This window comes from Microtus oregoni, unplaced genomic scaffold (assembly GCF_018167655.1).
Source record: "Microtus oregoni isolate MIOR12 unplaced genomic scaffold, Mior012 000073F_001, whole genome shotgun sequence".
NCBI lineage: Eukaryota > Metazoa > Chordata > Mammalia > Rodentia > Cricetidae > Microtus > Microtus oregoni.
Genome location: NW_024543981.1, coordinates 1,665,162 through 1,683,128, shown reverse-complemented (window position 1 = coordinate 1,683,128; position 17,967 = coordinate 1,665,162). Strand labels below are relative to the sequence as shown.

At 43.2% G+C, this 17,967-nt stretch overlaps 1 protein-coding gene across 1 annotated transcript; it reads right to left on the bottom strand.

Moving 5' to 3' along the window:
* Window positions 1-1,196: 1,196 nt before the first annotated feature.
* On the bottom strand, window positions 1,197-17,939 carry LOC121441062 (X-linked lymphocyte-regulated protein 3C-like). Its single transcript, XM_041642195.1, has 6 exons — window positions 17,786-17,939; window positions 13,661-13,778; window positions 12,709-12,826; window positions 2,837-2,935; window positions 1,338-1,433; window positions 1,197-1,253 (listed from the first exon to the last, which is right to left on the bottom strand). Exons 1-6 carry the CDS (start codon window positions 17,937-17,939, stop codon window positions 1,197-1,199), a joined length of 642 nt encoding a protein of 213 aa, XP_041498129.1.
* Window positions 17,940-17,967: the final 28 nt, after the last annotated feature.

Here is a 17,967-nt window from a genome sequence, read left to right as displayed (position 1 = left end):
GAAGTACCATGATTCTGGCCAGAGGGGAAGTTCTCTCATTGACTGTGGAGAAATGAATTCTGCTTGTAGAAAATGAGAGATGCCGAACGCACACTTGTTTTTAATGCTTCTGCACCACAGGACACAATGAGACAAGTGGTCAGGACGAGGAGAGGCCCCATGCAGAAACGTGAGTTAGCATAGGACCATTTTTGTTTAAAAAGGCATGAAACGTTGGGAAGGGAGCGCAATTACATGACTCATACCAGCAAGTCTGAAACAATTCCATATTTATGAAACCAAATGTTTCCAAGTAATGATTTCCCATGGAATATGTATATATATATATATATATATATATGTGTGTGTGTGTGTGTGTGTGTGTGTGTGTGTGTGTGTATGAAGGAAACCACAGGATAAGAGTCTTAAGTGTACAGAAGACCTTGTCTATCACTGATGTTCACATACTACGTGAACAATAATTTTGAAACACAAAACATTCTCAGTTACCGCTATCCATACAAAGGAGGAAATACATAAACCACGAGGAAGTGAGCTTAGGCATACTAAGGATCAACTCTTAATGTGACAGGCAGTTGACATCAGGTAGCAGACCACATTGCATTGAAAGACCTTATAAATTTTGTCGGGAAGTGACATTTTCACATACTCGTCACAATACTTACATCTTTTTTTCTTCAGGAGTTTTAATGAATTCTACCAATTTCACTACTTCTGGGGCACAGTCTTTTCAAGTCTACAGGACGCATTCTCTTTGCAGGGTTATCGTCATTCCCATAGGCTCCATGACTGAACAAATGTAACAGCAGTATGCAATGGCAAGAGTGTGCCTCCTTTAACTATTTCTCTGAAGATGACGAGGATGGACCACTCTTGTGCCTTCTAATTTGGTCAAGTTATACTGAGGTACAAGACCCCACTGTATCGACACCAATGCACTGCTAACCATTAATTACGACGCTACCAAGAAAAACTTGCCATTACGACCCGTGGGCTGGAGGATGCTATAGACATTTCTGGACTGCTGTCACACAAATCCTTCGGTTTACTTGGGTTTTAGCAGAAAGGGGTATCTTTAGGAACAGGAGAACACAAGAAGACGTAGTCACTGAAGCCGCAAACCACAAGCAGCTTCTCTCAGAGAATTTCCATGAGAGAATCGCTCCCCTTGTATCGACTTTCATTTCTTCAGAGTATTATGAGAATAACAGATCCAGGAGAGACAGTTGACCAGCAGCATTCTCTTTCTGGCACTGTGAAGCACAAGGACATATTAAACGGACATAATAAACAGTGCTCATCAAGCCTCAGTTTGCCCTGAAAGGCTCAGTACTTACATTCAGCATCAGAAGTTTTATTTTCAAGGTGGCTATTAGACGTCTCAGCTCTTCAATGAGGGAATCTCCCCGAGAATCCCTCAGTATTACAAGTTTCTAAAGTGAAAGAGACATGGGCAGAAATCAGCCCTGGTCATTTTGTTTACAAATGCGAACAGCAATATTTAAAAGGGACTAGATGTGGTGAAAAGACATGGTTTCATTATTCCAAAACAAGCATACAGCATGTGCGACATGGAGATCCATCACCCACCAAAGAAACACAGGCGTTACCACTCCACAACCCACTGCTGAAAGTTCAACCTTGTGGCATTAGTGGGGGGGGGGGGCTCAGGGGAAGGGTGCTTTGCCTACCTAGCATGTGGGAGAGCCCAGGGTCCCACTCCCCACAAATCAAGAATGAAACCCAATGAAAACAGAGAGCACGAGGCATGAGCTCATTGACTGCCACTCACTCATTTCTTTGGGAGCTGGAGTAGCTTGTCGTGTACCACTGAACACCATGAAATTAAAACTCAAGGTTTCCACCCCCACAGTGCCTTCAGTAGTGTGTGAAATAGCACATGCTACATCTAAATGCTTGTGTGAAATGCTGTGGGGGGGGGGGCTTATAAAACTTCCCAAGACCTCTTCCCTTGGGCACGCCACCCCTGTGACCTGGTGAACAGCCAGCCCAGCCACAGGGGCAAGCGAGTTGCAGGTTCAGTGAGCCATCCTGTCTCAAAAAGATACGAAGGAGAGTTACTGAAGATACACACGGCTGGCTTATGACCTTCACACACACACCCAGAGGAACGTACACGTGCGTGTGCCTCAGTGCACATACACACCCAAGGGAAAATGCACTGTGAGACAAGAACAGACAGTCTGAAAGGCATCAATGCCCCGTACAATACGAACAACTCTGGATGAAATCGCCAAGACAGCAATTCCTCCTTCAAAGGACTCTACCCACCGTTATGTGAACTCTAAAAGTAAAAACTTATTTTGTACTTAGGTTTACATGGAACCTTGACACCATGAGGAAAATGCTGGAAGATGCTCTGGTACCATGGTCTTGCACTGTTTCAGTAAAACCCTGACTGGCCAGTAGCCAGGCAGGAAGTAGAGGCAGGGCCAAGAGAACAGGAGAATTCCAGGAAGAGAAAAGGGTCAATCTTCAGTTGTAACCCAGTCCAAAAGGAAACAAGATGAGAATGCCTCGCTGATAAAAGGTCCCAAGCCATGTGGCTAACACAGACAAGAATTGTGGGTTGAGATGTAAGATATGAGAGTTAATGAGAAGACTGAGCCAATAGGCCAAACAGTTTATAAATAAAATGTAGGCCTCTGTGTGCTTCTTTGGGAATGAATGACTGCGGGACCAGGCGGGACAGAAACCTCTGTTGACAGGAAGATGTTTACAGCTAACTTTCCTAAGGAATAATCCAAAGCTTGGAAGGAACGCCAGAGTATTCAATGTCCCTGTGTGTGGATTGCTTTCAGAATGTACAACAGACCTCCAAATACTGTTCACACAGATCTTTAAATTCTTCCATCCTCTTCTTCTGAATACCCAGAAACTGATGAATAAATTTTTGCTGCTCCTTGAAGATATTCTGTGACACAGACAGTAAAAGATGTAAGAACAATACAGGAAAACTCAGAAATATTACAAAAACGCGACTCTGTATCATATTTATGCAAAACATATACAAGGAAATCACTAGTAATTTTTCAAGCACAATGACCACTTCACACGAGTTATCTAATACTAAAAAATTACCATAGTGATGAGAATCTCATTCATTTAATGGAACGTTTTCCTATGTAACTGTAGCAGCGTAAATAAATGCAGGCAGATTGTAAAGAATATATACAGCTTTAATGAAGAAATAAACTTACAGGACCAAGGTTCCCATGGAGCACAGGAAGCAGAAGGGGCGCACGGATTCCCGAGCGCCCGATTTATAAGTAAACATTCGCCCGAGGCAAGCCCGCCCCCTAAGGGGCTGGCTTAACACTACATCTCCCCCTTTTGTCTAAATAAGACAGAACTAAACCAAATACAACTATAAACAATAATAACAAATGATAAATATAACAAACAATATTGAGAACAAAAGTTTTGCTATACATTCTATCTCAAGGAGTCTAAATAATGTAGAGAGTAACTACAATTATATAATCTTCAACTGCATCAAAGATCTGAGAAGGGAATTAATATTACTTAAAAAATGAGAGATATCCGAAATGTGCAACAAATGACAGAGACAACTGACTACCTGGGCAAACACCCAAAGTCTCGTTTGCAATGTTGAGTCAACCAACTTTGGCTAAGGCCTAACATAGCTAACATACCATTATTAAAGGCAAGGAACTTTCTTAGAACCATCTTACCCTGTCTTGGCAGGATAAGACAATCCTGTTTCATCCACTTAGGGATATTCTATATCTTTGTCAGTAGTTGAGGTATGGGCTTTTCTTAACCCAAAGGCCAGTTCTGCCAAGAAGACAAGCTCCCAGTGGAGTGTCTTTGATGCTCAACGTTCTCTCGGGAGTAGAGTGGCATTACAAGGAGTAATTGTGTCTCATTGGCACAGAATTCTCGATTAGATTAAAGGCCATTTTCTACAGCTCTTCGAAGAGGCTGAAGATTATACTATCTATACTAAATATAATCTCTATGTATCTAAAATACCTGATTAACCTAAAAATAAATATGGCAAGCATATAATTCTCAATACCTATCTAACTTGAAGACTAAAATAATAAACAACTGTGCAATATATGAAGACAATGATCTTCAACTGTAAACAATGTCATTACATATCAAATGTAAACAATGTTATTACATAAATAGGATCAGAGGTAGAAATGTACATTGTGATATGGTAGATGTATCAATACAATATAAGCATACTCTTATACAAAAATAGAGGTAGGCACACTCACATTCAATATTCAATATAACAATGTACAAGAAACAGTACCAATATAATTTTCTAAAAACAGTAAATCACAAATACCAATCATCCCATTAAACCAGTTAATCCCCCCCCCCTTTTTTTGAAAATACCCCTAATTCCATAAAGTATCTCCCCATCCCCTCAACCCTAAATCAACCACTAAAAGATGTCCCTAATCCTGCGGGCAAACTCTGTTGGTAGGGGGGACGTCGTCCTCTTAGATTGCTTCTAGCTGACATGGGGGCGACGTTCTCCTTAGGGGACTCTGTGAAAGAAAATGATGGTAAAATTCCCCAAATAACCTTTGACCTAAGAAAATTATAACTAGTCTCTGAGCGTTTTGAGAAGGTCCAGCCAGAGTGTTGTCAAAAATGTGCACCATTCAAAATTGTCTCATGCAGTTGGCACCAAAAAACAGGTCTAATATTAGTGCTTAAAGATATTCATGACGTCATAAAAACCAGATTGAGTTGATGCTGTGGGGCCCCATCTTCATCCTGGAAACTTCAAATATTACTGTAGAAAAATTTGTTGCTTGTTATGGGAAGTTTAAACATTAACAATAAAGACATATACTGACATATAAAGAAAGACACAGATATGAGGAAAGGCAAAGAAAGTTTATCAAGTATACAATTATTCTTATTCTGTCCCATTTCATGGCTCCTGAACTGAGACAGAAACTCTGAAATATCTCTTATCAACAGGCTTGGAATTGAAGAGGGACTGAGCCATAGTACAACTCCAGAACCAGCTCTACATATTCATAAAGAAGTGTTCGATAAAACATATATAAATACAAAAATCAATACTTACAGAATATGTAGAATTTTACTGTTGATCCTTAGTGGGTCGTAACTAGTTTCCATCCATCAGTAATTAAATATTCAGGGTCCCTTAAATTCTTTGAAGATGAGTATTTTCCTGTGGAGATAAGAAAAGGACCCTGCCCCCAACCTAACTGTATTTCTTACCATCAACATGTTCGCCATCCTTGTGAATTAATTGTTATTTATCTTTTCCACGTGGCTTCTCTTCTTCAAACCGAACCTTTATTAATTTTGACGGTATCCACAATTTTTCCTCACCTGTTGAGATAAGGGCAAAACCCCTTTCCCAACGCAGCACATCTCCTGGCTTCCATTGTGAGGTCAGCACATCCTTGAAATAAACTGGTTGATTTAGTTCAGTAGACTTTTCCATTATCCAATGTCTTTCTGCAGCCGTTGTTCCCTTCTCATTAGCACTGAGAAAATTCAAGGTTAACAAAGCATTATGTAACCTATTTCTGGGGGTGTTTTCCAGCCCTTTCTGTTTGTTCAACATATCCTTTATAGTTCAATTTGATCTTTCTATGACTGCTTGACCTGTAGGATTGTATGGTATACCTGTAACATGCTTGATATTGTAATAATCAAAAAACCGTTTCATTTTCCTAGAGACATAAGCAGGACCATTATCTGTCTTTATTTGTGTAGGTATACCCATGATAGTCATGACTTCTAATAAATGAGTGATTACTGAATCAGCTTTTTCTGAACTTAAAGCAGTTGCCCACTGAAAGACTGAATAAGTGTCAATGGTGTGATGAACAATGAACATACTTCATTTGCCAAATTCTGCAAAGTGGAACACATCCATCTGCCAGATTTCATTCCTATGGGTGCCCTTCGGATTATCCCCTGCTGGCAGTGGCGTTTGGTTATAGAAAGAGCAAGTAGGGCATTTCTTTACAATCTCCTTAGCTTGTTGCCATGTAATAGAAAACGCTTTCTTCAAACCTTTGCTATTAACATGATGTTTTTTATGAAATTCAGAGGCTTGTAGCATACTACCAATCAATAATTGATCAATTTCTGCATTGCCTTGTGCTAGAGGACCTGGCAAACACATATGGGATAGGATGTGTGTTATGTCCATAGGGCAAAGCCTGTTCCTGATCAAATCTTGTACCTGGATAAACAATGAGGGTAGTTCTGTATCATCAGGTATAAATTCAGCAGTTTCAATATGTAAAATAACTCTTTCTGTGTATTGTGAATCATTTATTATATTAATAGGTTCTTTAAAATCTCTTAGTACCATAAGAATGGCATATAATTCTGCCTTCTGGACAGAATCATAAGGACTTTGTTCCACCTTACCTAAGTCTTCTGATTTGTAATCTGCCTTCCCTGATTTATTGGCATCAGTATAGAATGTACAGGCTCCTGTTATTGGAGCATCACGGACGATTCGAGGAAGGATCCAAGAAGTTCTCTTTATGAAGTTAAGCCTCTTGCTTTTTGGATAGTTGCTATTAATGTCTCCCAAAAAATTAGCACAAGCTCTTTGCCATGGTTCATTATCTTCCCATAATTTCTTTAGTTCATCAGCAGTGAAAGGCACTATAATTTCTTCTGGGTCTATGCCTGCTCATTGACGAAGTCTCAGCTTGCCTTTTATAATTAACTCAGAGACTTTTTCCACATAAGTTTTCAGTTTCTTACTTGGTTTATGTGGTAAAAAGAACCATTCCAAGATAATATCATCTCTCTGCATTAAAATTCCTGTAGGAGAAATTTTTTATGGTAATATGAAGAGAATATAATCGAGCTCTGGATTCACTCTGTCCACATGTGCCTGTTGTAATTTCTCCTCAATCATTGTCAGTTCCTTTTCTGCTTCAGCTGGTAATTATCTGGGACAGTTTCAATCTTTATCACCATCCAAGGTTGTGTTCAAATAAATTTTTAGATCATGTGCTATCCCAATAGCTGGTCGTAGACTGGAATTGTCTCCTAACAGTCTTTGAAAGTCATTAAGAGTCTGTAGGCAATCTCTCCTAATTTGTGCCTTTTGTGCCTTAATTTTTTGCAAACCTATTCTATAACCTGGATAATTAACAGAATCTCCCTTCTGAATCTTTTCAGGAGCAATTTGCAATCCCCATTTAGGTAAAAGTATCTTTATTTCTTCAAACAATCTGTTCAAGGTATCCATGTTTGAGTCGGATAACAAAATGTTGTCCATGTAATGATATATTATCGATTTGGGAAATTTCTTGCAGATCATTTGCAATGGTTGATTCACAAAATATTGGCATAAGGAGGGGCTATTTAAAATACCCTGGGGGAGGACGGCCCAGTGGTACCTCCTGGAAGGTGGAGAATTGTTGTAAGTATGCACCGTGAAGGCAAATTTTTCTCTATCTTCTTTTTGTAAAGGTATAGTGAAAAAACAATCCTTTAAATCAATAACTATGAGAGGCCATCCTTTTGGTAATAAAGAAGGCAAAGGGATTCCAGATTGCAGATGGCCCATAGGTTAAATAACCATGTCGATAGCTCTGAGATCTGTCACCATTTTCCATTTACCTGATTTTTTCTTAACCACAAATACAGGAGAATTCCAAGGGCTGGTAGATTCTATATGTCCAGCATCTAATTGCTCTTGTATCCGCTGTTCTTTATATATATATATACATATATATATATATTTTATTGAGAAAAGGAAGAAAAAAAACAAGTTTCCACCTCCTCCCAGGCTCCCATTTCCCTCCCCCTCCTCCCACCCTTCTCCCCCTCCTCCCATCCGTCTCTCCCTCCTCCCACTCCTCTCCCCCTCCCTCTCCAGTCCAAAGAGCAGTCAGGGTTCCCTGCCCTGTGGTAACAGAAGCACAATTCTTAGTTAAGGGAGCCACCTTAGGGTTGGCAAGAGACTTGAACCTAGAGTGGCTCCCAGGAGCCCAAACCGAGGTCCCCAGTTAGTTCCTTGGGCAGCTGAGGATAGGGAACCAGAAATGACCCTAGCCTATAGCAATACCGACGAATATCTTGCATATCATCATAGAACCTTCATCTGGTGATGGATGGAGATAGAGACAGAGACCCACACTGGAGCACTGGACTGAGCTCCCAAGGTCCCAATGAGGAGCAGAAGGAGAGAGAACATGGGCAAAGAAGTCAGGATCACGAGGGGTGCACCCACTCATTGAGACAGTGGAGCTGATCTACTGGGAGCTCACCAAGGCCAGCTGGACTGTGACTGAAAAAGCATGGGATAAAACTGGACTCTCTGTATCAGCTGTTCTAAAGCCATTAACTTTTCCTCAGCTAGAGGCCATTGCTTTGTCCATATTGGTTTCTCAGTCAACCATTTTGGAGGCAAGGCTGTTGGTATCTCTGAAGGGACATCAATTGCTTGTTCTTGTACAGCCTGAATGGCCGGTTTTCTCCGTTTGTAATATCTTTTAATATTATTCTCAGAAATATAGGCTCTAGAAGTAGCAGGAATGCTAATTTCAGTATTCCATTGTTGTAATAGGTCACGACCCCATAAATTCATTGCGATACTGGCTACATATGGCCTTAATTTTCCTATTTGTCCCTCTGTCCCTATACATTCAACCCACCTCGTACTCTGCCTTTCTCGACATAGGGTTCCAATTCCCAGGAGCTGAATATTTACATTCTAAAGAGGCCAATATGGATGCCAAGATTCTGGGGTAATGATACTTACATCAGCACCATTGTCCAGCAGGCCAGTAATAAAAATGCCATTCACGCACACTCTCAGCTTAGGTCTTTGATCATTTATAGAAGTATGCCATAACACACATAACTCAGCTTTTTGATCATTATTGTTTGTAACAGCCGGCATGGGGCTTCCTAATTGTCCTGACGAGGCACGTTCTCTGTAGAAACTGGAAATGACTGAACCATGTTTGCCATGGGGGCCTGTGAGGCCGGTCTCTCACGTTTCCCGTCTGTATCAGGTTGCCTTGTCTATCTCTTGTAGACCTGCATTCATTCGTCCAATGTCTGCCTTTTCCACATCTTCTACATAAACCTGAAGGCTGAGTCCTCCTATTTCTGTTATTTCTAGAAGATGCATTATTATTATTTCTGAAAATCGTTGTTTACAATTCCTTTTCAAATGACACATTTTGCCACAATTAAAACATTTGGTATTCTGGTGTCTCCTTTTACCATTGGAAATTGCTTCTTCTACCCATGCTTCAGTGCCATAGTCAAATGTACCAACATTCAGTGTATGCAAGACCCATTCTTCTAAGGGCGCTTATTTGAGCTTTAAATGCCCCAAAATCTTTTTGCATTCCACATTTGCATTTTCATAAGCCAAAGACTCAATCATTATACGTCTTGCTTCTGGGTCAGATATCCCTATTTGTACAACCTTAGTTAGTCTTTGTAAAAAGTCACTAAAGGGTTCTCTCTGACCCTGTTTAACTCTGACAAATGATTCCATTCTCAGTCCTGGGTCTTGTACCCTGTCCCAAGCCCCGAAGGCTGCTGTAGTACACACTGAGAGTGTGTTTTCATCCGAATTAGCTTGTTCCTGAGGGTCGGAATAAAGCCTTCCACCTAGAATTTTATTTAGGGAAATGTCAATTCCCTTCACTTTTCCTGCTGTTCTAAAAGTCTAGCCTCTTGACTGAATAAACATTTCCATTTCAATTGTGGGCCACTCTCAAGGACCGCAGAGCTCAGCTGAAGCCAATCCGAGGGGGTTGCTCTGCTTGTTGTGGCCCAAGATTTTAGCCTCTCTTTAACAAAAGAGGCGTTCATCCCAAAAGTCATGACAGCATGTTTAATTTCTTTGAGATCACTCATACAGACAGGCTCCCATGTATCTTCCTTGATGACCCTAGAGTTTCTGGAACCAATCACCTTCTCTGTTGTTATTACTGGAAAGGCAGGTAGATCTGTAGGTAGAGCTTTGTGGAAATTGTCCCGGAGGGATTTACCCACAGATGTAGTTAAAATTTGCCTTTTTACCCTTTGCTCTTCTTCATCAGAATTTAAAAATTCCTCAATCTTTTCAATTCTATTCACCATTGCCTTCTGCAATGTCTGAATCTCCTGTCCAGAATTATGTTCCAAAGCCTTCATTGAGGCTTCTAAAGTATGAAGTTTGTCCATTAGTGATAACTTCTCATCTTTGGACATAATTTTTATGTCATAAACCGTGCCTTCTTTTATTGACAATCTTGCCGCCAATCTGTCATAAGCTTTAGACAAAATTCGATTGTCACATTCAGCAGTTTTGATTCTCTCAGTTAATGTTTCAGTTCCTACAGAAAGGGACTGCTGAAGTTTACGATCCAAATCAGCTGTACCTTCTTCCATAGTAATGAATTTCTCCTTAACATCAGCCTGTACCTTTTCTAAATTTTGCTCAGTTAACTGAGTCATGTTAAACAAAGATCTGTTCTCTTCCTGGAGAACTTCAAACTGATTCTTGAGAAGATTGTTGTCGTTCTCAATAGTTTTTAAACATTCAACCTCTGCCTGGATTCGTCTCTTAAAGACTTTATCACATTTATATTATCAAACCTTATAGTACCAAGGAAAACTACGAATCCCAGAAATATCCATAGATGCGGGGTGATAGATACCTCTTGTAAAATCTCCCACATGGTACACTCAAAAAGGCTGTTAAAATCTTGAATAGTAACGTTCTCAGACATTTTATTTATAAAAGAAAATTTTTTTTTTACCTGCAATGACCGGTTCCTGCCAGTGGTGGCGAAAGAGTCCACTTGAGTCCACGTGGCCTAAGTCTGAAATAAGTGACTCAAAAACAAAAGTTGGAGCAGACACCAGGCTGAGAAAGAGCAATTGGGGTGGAAGGGGAAGAGAGAGAAAGCCGCCAAAGTGAACAAGTCAAAGGGACGCATGGCGCAGCGCCGGCTTGCAGGGACTGCAGGGCCTCCCTGCTGCCATCAAGTGACAGGAGCGCTGGGCAGAGGTGGGAGGGGAACAGAGCAGCACTGTGTACTGATGACGCTGTTACAGATGCACTTGTACCACTGTCGGGCAGGGTGGGGCGCACAGACTCGTGGTGCGAGGCCAAATCCAAAGCTGGGGCTAAGTCTCCCGTCCTGTTTGCCAACCTGTGATTCAGAATCTCAGCTGCTTCTAGGAGCAGTGCTGAGAGGGTACAATCTGCGTGAAGAGAGAGACCTCCAGAGGGGATGGTGCCGCTGGCTACCTGCGGTTGCCCCCAGGTGCCCCCGATTCAGAGCGGGTATTCGTAAAGCCTCACTGGGCTCCACAAATGTAGCGGCATAAATAAATGCAGGCAGATTGTAAAGAATATATACAGCTTTAATGAAGAAATAAACTTACAGGACCAAGGTATGCGAGGAGCACAGGAAGCAGAAGGGGTGCGACGGGTCCCCATGCGCCCGATTTATAAGTAAACATTCGCCCGAGGCAAGCCCGCCTCCTAAGGGGCTGGCTTAACCCTACGCGTAACAGTATCTAAAACATTGCTGTTAGTTTCTGAAGACTTGAAAACCCATCCATTAGAGGCTGTCATAGCTGGTGAACCCTCTGTGTTTATAGAAATCTCCCTGAGATGGCCCCAGTGTCTCTCACTCCCTACATAGGAACCCACTCCCTTTTGTTCTTGCCAGTAAGAGTAGAGTCCAAAGCTGGCCTGCTTAACAGGCAAGGATTCTGTAAGACTTACGTCGGATACTGTCCTGGACCAATGTAAGAATGCACATCTAAGAGTCTTTTGAAACCAATTCTGTGAGATGGGGACCTTAAGTATCTCTCCTCTCACACCTAGCAATCTGAGACACAGAGGTAAATTATTTTCCCCAGTGAGCGTGACTAGCAAGGGACTGAACCATGACTGCGTTCCAACTGGTGGGATTACAGAATGCAGGGGCCATACTTCTGCCCACTGGACTGGACGGGGGTAGGGGTCCCCTCCATCTCCCTCCACATCCCAGCCTCGGCCTCCCCACCTTTGGACGTCAGAATCTCCAGGAGGGCAGCTCCATCCTACACCAGGAAGGAAGATTCCCTCAAAGATGGCACTGTTCGGTGTCAGGCATTTATTTGTGCCCCAAAACTCATAAAAACCTCACTCAAATCTCCAGGTTAAAGGAGAGTCAGTCATCCCATGGCCATCACAAATTGAAGCCTTGCCTTCCTCACCTCTGGGAGTGGGCTGGTCTGAACTCCAAGCACTGAAGGCTAAGCCTCCACCTGCTCTGCCGCAGCCACAGGGACTGCTCTCACTCTGCCTGCCTCTTCACTGTGTCAGAAGGCTCTGGTGGGCCTCCTGCTCCTGGTGTCTGCACTTCTTGGGTGAATCAGAAAGGGCTCCCTCTTAAGATACAATCCCATACCTTCTCCTGCACTCTCCAGGCAGTGCCTGCTCACCCGCCCACCCCCCCCCCCCCACCTTGATGGCTGCTAACCATCACTGACCTTGTCATCTCTCTGCGTGTAAAGGAACAAACCAGGGGGAAACAGTCAGTGGCCAGTCTCTTGTCACCACATCTACCACCCTGCTTGCCTCCCTAAGTTCTTGTCTCGTCCCTTCCCTCCAGACTTGCTGCAGGAAGCCCTGCTACTTCTGATGCTGACACAATGGATTCCTTGAAAGCTAAGCTGCTTGACACTCACAGTGAGTTTTTTTTTTTTTTTTTTTGCATGTTTCTTGACTTCAGCTGCATCCTCGGATATCTTTCTTTTCAAAGTCTTCATCTGAAGAGAATATTCTTGATAAAGTTTCTGCCTGTGAATGATATAGCAAGGAACAGTGTGATACTCCATCCCAATAGGAAGAAAGTACATTCGAAGCACGACTGACTTGCCCTCACTAACGCTATTGGTGGAGGATGGGGAAATGGCCTCTAAACTATGCAGACAGGGAAAAGGAAGCTGATTGGATTATTTCATTCTACATCACAGCATTTGCTCCTCCCTGCTGAGAGAGAAGTACCTTCCCACGCCTTTGTGCCAGAAAGCTCAGGAAGAACTATTGTTTTACTATCATTCCACAAATATTCATCTGTCTGACAGACACAACTTGTGGTTAGTTCTCTCTTTCTGAAGAACAGGTCCAAATAGCATGCACATTCGCTCCCATCAGAGAATTCTGTGGTGGCCTACCCGCTTGCTCTTCCTCACGCTGTGCCAGTGTGAATCTCGGTACAGTAGCATAGAGAACACTGCTCCTGATAGCTATACGGCTTTGGACGCATGGGATTTTCATTTCTATGGCACCGAACAGAGGCTCAACTGACTGTGGGATGAATGCTTTGAGGATTTCAAGCTCCAGGTGCCCAGCACGTTCACGTGATGCATCCTGTTCCACTGACTCAACAGCAATGTGTCAAAACGGTCATCGTAATTCATGCCTAGGAAATGCAGCTGACTTCGGTGATGATGTGAGGCTATAACATGCCTAAAGAAGTCTACCCTATACACAAATGCCAAGCCAAACACGTTATCCAACTGAGCTTCTGGCCCGTGGGGGTCACGGCTATTCCTCAACCTCTAGCCATCGTGCTTACTAACCAAATGTCAAAGCGTCTGGGATAACAGCACCAAGAAGCAACAACCGTACCTATGCTCGCCCTGGATTTTTAGAATATCCTCAAATTTCAGCTCCAAGGTTTGGAAAGACTCCGTGATGATCGCTGTGAATCTTTCGCTGTTGCCCTGAAGACAGTTCTTATTGGGCTCTGCATAGAAACACATTCTTGAAACCATTACTGTAAAGTTCCGTCAACTTTAGTTTTCTACTTAGAAAACCACTTGCTATTAATAGAGGGAAACAATCTGTCAATGGCAAGAATATCTGCCTCCTTTCTTTCAGTCAAGAATTTCAGTATTTATGACCTTGATGTGAGATTGGAGAGCTGGACTTCAGTGTCTATATATTACAGACAAAACACAGTGAAGGGAACTTAGCAAAACTGGCAAGAAAGGGTTTCAAATCGCTGTGTAATTTCCTCATGGGGCATCATTAAAAGGTAAAATTCAATCAATGTACATATTTATGCTCCAGTTCAAGGACACATTCTGAGGGACTGTTGGGCCGCTTTGTGCAAAACACAACAGTAGTCCGTTTACAAAGATCTCCAAAGGCTCAGAGATTATTGCACAGTCAGATGAAAATACTGTAACTATTGTAGCCATTGGAGCTTTTAGGCAAATTTGACAGGGTAGACACCCTGAATATTCTAACGGGGGAACCACACTGATCGATAAGTCTGTGGTACTGGGGATGGAACCCAGAGCCTTAAGCATAGAAGGCGAGTGCTCTCCCACTCAGCTACCTCCCTATCCTGATTCCTGAAGTTTCCAGAATCGATTCTCTGTCAGAAACCTCTACAGAGCTCCTAGAACGTTCTCAGATTGTAATGTTTTTTTTTTAACTGTTTGTGTGACTGACTTCTGACAGAGAAATTTAAAGCAGGACTCAGTCTGCGCATACAATGGTCCCAGTGCTTACTTCAGCTCCCCACTGCATGTGCCATTCTTTACACATTAAACAGTGGTCAGGTATTTAAGGGAGGCTGGCCACCACCCCTACTCACACACACGCAATGCACACGCACATACGCACAAACACACAGGAGAGAGAGAGAGAGAGAGAGAGAGAGAGAGAGAGAGAGAGAGAGAGAGAGAGAGAGAGAGAGAGAGAGAGAGGAGACAGAGAGCTGGACTAAAATACAAACAAGTAAAGTAATATGTGGTATTTTGTTTGGATTGTTTTTCGAGACAGGATTTCTCTGTGTAGCTTTGGTGCCTGTCATGGAACTAGCTCTTGTAGACCAGGCTGGGCTCGAATTCACCGAGATCTGCCTCTCTCTGCCTCCCAAGTGCTGGAATTAAAGGCATGTGCCACCACTGGCTGGCTTCAAATGTGATATTAGAAACAGACATATCACTTGTGCGAATCAAAACCTTGAAGACAGATAATTACATCTAATTTTCAAAGATCCCACTGTTAGTAAGTAACAGCATCCACACCACAGGTGTCATGTTCTCAATATTGGCAATTAACGTGAAGTAGAGAGTTGGTAATCTAATAAATACTATTTGACACTGTTTGAGAACAAGGCAGTAAACACACTCTCTTGTCTGCCAAGCGATACCTCCCTCGCCTTGCACTTCTTTGGTTGAAACAATTTTCTCAAATTCCTGATATCTCCTAGAATGTACCTTCAAATTCTTCAAATAAATTCTGTATTTTCTTCCTGCAAAGAAATTACCTTTTTACTTCGATGTACATAAAAGGCCATTCTTGTAGTGAGTGGAAGAAGTGGAGGGTGCCACACAGCCTACATACAATTCACATTTCAAGAACAGGCCACCTTATTCCTGTCAGACAGGCTCTATGACAGGACCCGTACTTTGTTGGAGGCATGAGATTTTCATTCCTTACCACATTGAACATCTGATCTACTGTAGGATGCTGCTTTGAGATCCTTAAGCTCAATGCACCCAAGTACATCCACGTGGTGCATGCGCCTTAGTTGCTGCATTTACTTACTTACTTACTATCTCCGTTTATTCTGTTAGTCTGGCAATCAGCAAGGACCCGCAATATCCCCCAGGTTCTTCCATGCCTCAGCCCTCACTTCTGGGCTTAAAAGCTGGGCGTGGCCACGCATGGCTTTATCTGTGGGTGCTGAGGGCCTGAACTCAGGCTCCTGTGTTTGCACCTTAAGCACTCTTCCACTGAGCCCTCTCTCCAGCCAGACTTTTCTAAATTTATTTCGTGAAAACATGAAAACGTATCACCTGGCCTCTTGCCCTTCTGTTCCAGAGGAAGTACCGTCCTCACCACTGACATCAATGACTTCTCTTCCTGGTGTTTTAAAACAAAAGAGGAAAACTATTTTGAAACAAAGTGTGCTGTTCTCATCATCCCCCACGGAAAGCAGTGTCATTATAGTGTTTCTAGATTCCATAGCCAGCATCTGTTCCTTACACTTTTTCAATAGTCATCCGTGAAATCATGAACACACACACATACATGTCACATATACATCACACACAGAGACACAGACATACAGACACACAGACACACACATACATATCACATATACATCACACACAGAGACACAGACACACAGAGATACAGAGATACGCACACACACACACACACACACACACACACACACACACACACACCACTTTAGGCTTGACTCTCAGACCAGTTGGTCCAGGCACCTGTACAGGCCTTCCAGAGAGTCACTGTGACCCATGTGCTCCCGGAGAGGCATGTTGACTAGGCATGTGGCAGGTTTCCTGTGTGGCAGAAATTTCAGGTGGGGGAACCTAAAGGCCCCAAGAAGCTTGAACAAGAGTTATTAGCATCTGAAACCTCCTGCTATTCCAATAAAAGTTCATGCACATAATCCACTCAGTGCTCCACCCACCAAGAGATTTTAGGATGTCCCCCGGGGTGGACACAGCCCTACAGGGCCCTTCTGTTTTTGTTGTTGTTGTTTGATTTTTTTTTAACCTTGGGTGATGAAATCTGGGGTCTTGGTGTCATGCAATATGATATGCATGAGCCTTGGATGTGTGCCAGCACTGGCAGGAGCTTTCCCACCCACCAAGAGATTTTAGGATGTCCCCTGTGGTGGACACAGCCATATGGCAGCCCATCTTGTTTCTTCAAACCTGGAGTGATTGAATCGGGGTTCCGGGTGTCATCTGACATGAGAATCAGACCTGCCTCGGATGCGTTTCAGAACTCTCAGGGGCTTTCCCACCCACCAAAAGACTTTAGGACGTTACCCAGGTGGACAGAGCCCTACAAGGGCCTATCTGGCTTGTTGTTGTTGTTGTTATTGTTTCTGGTTTTGTTTTTTACCTGGGGTGACTGCATCTGGGTTCTTGGTGTCATCCCACGTGGGATTCGGATCCAGCCTCGGGTGGGATTCGGATCCAGCCAGGGTGGGAGAATACCTGCATGGATGATTTGCCATTGAGTAACTCTGCTATGAGTCTCCCCAGTTGTGATAGGGATCCGAGAGGAACCTTCCTTAGCTCATGCACCAGGACAGTGGGATCTCAAAGAGGCAGGACCAAGGGAAACCTGTGGGGTGATCTCAGGAGCTTTGCTTCTAAATGGGACTGAGCAAGGCCCCAGAGTGCAAGGTTGGGGAGGGGTCAAGAGGGCTACAGGGATTGGGCAGGCTGAGTGGGACAGCTTATGAGCTGGGAGACGTGGCCCAGGTGACTGAGTAGGCCCTCAATGCATTGGCGTTCCCAACCAGACACGGGCATTTCGTGCCTTGCTTTGCAGGCGGGAGGCAGTGTGTAATGATGAGGCAAGCTGGCCTGCTTTTCGTCCAGCCCGGCTCCCACATGGCTAGCTTTACACCCGAAATAACAACACACAAATCGTATTCATTTAAACACGGCCTGTCCCAGTAGTTCCAGCCTCTTATTGGCTAATTCTCACTTCTTGATTAACCCATTTCTAATAATCTGTGTAGCACCATGAGGTGGTGGCTTACCGGGAAGATTCTAACCTACGTCCATTTCGGGCCGGAGCTTCATGGCATCTGCCTGACTCTGCTTTCTTTCTCCCAGCATTCTGTTCTGTCTACTCCACCCACCTAAGGGATGGCCTATCAAAAGGCCAAGGCAGTTTCTTTATTAATCAATGAAAGTAACACATAGACAGATGACCCTCCTACACTGGCAGTGCCCAGGATTTTCCTACCCAAGGGTCGGGAAGGCAGCAGAGGACCAATCTTGAGAGGTAGTTTGTCTGAGAGCTCCACGTTCAGATAGAGATATGGTGCAGAACTGAACTGTGGTGACATCCTCTTGCCTTCTCCTTGCTGCAGTACAAGTGCCAGGGCATCTGGCCACATCCTGTGGAGTCCAAGTCCCTGTTCCCAT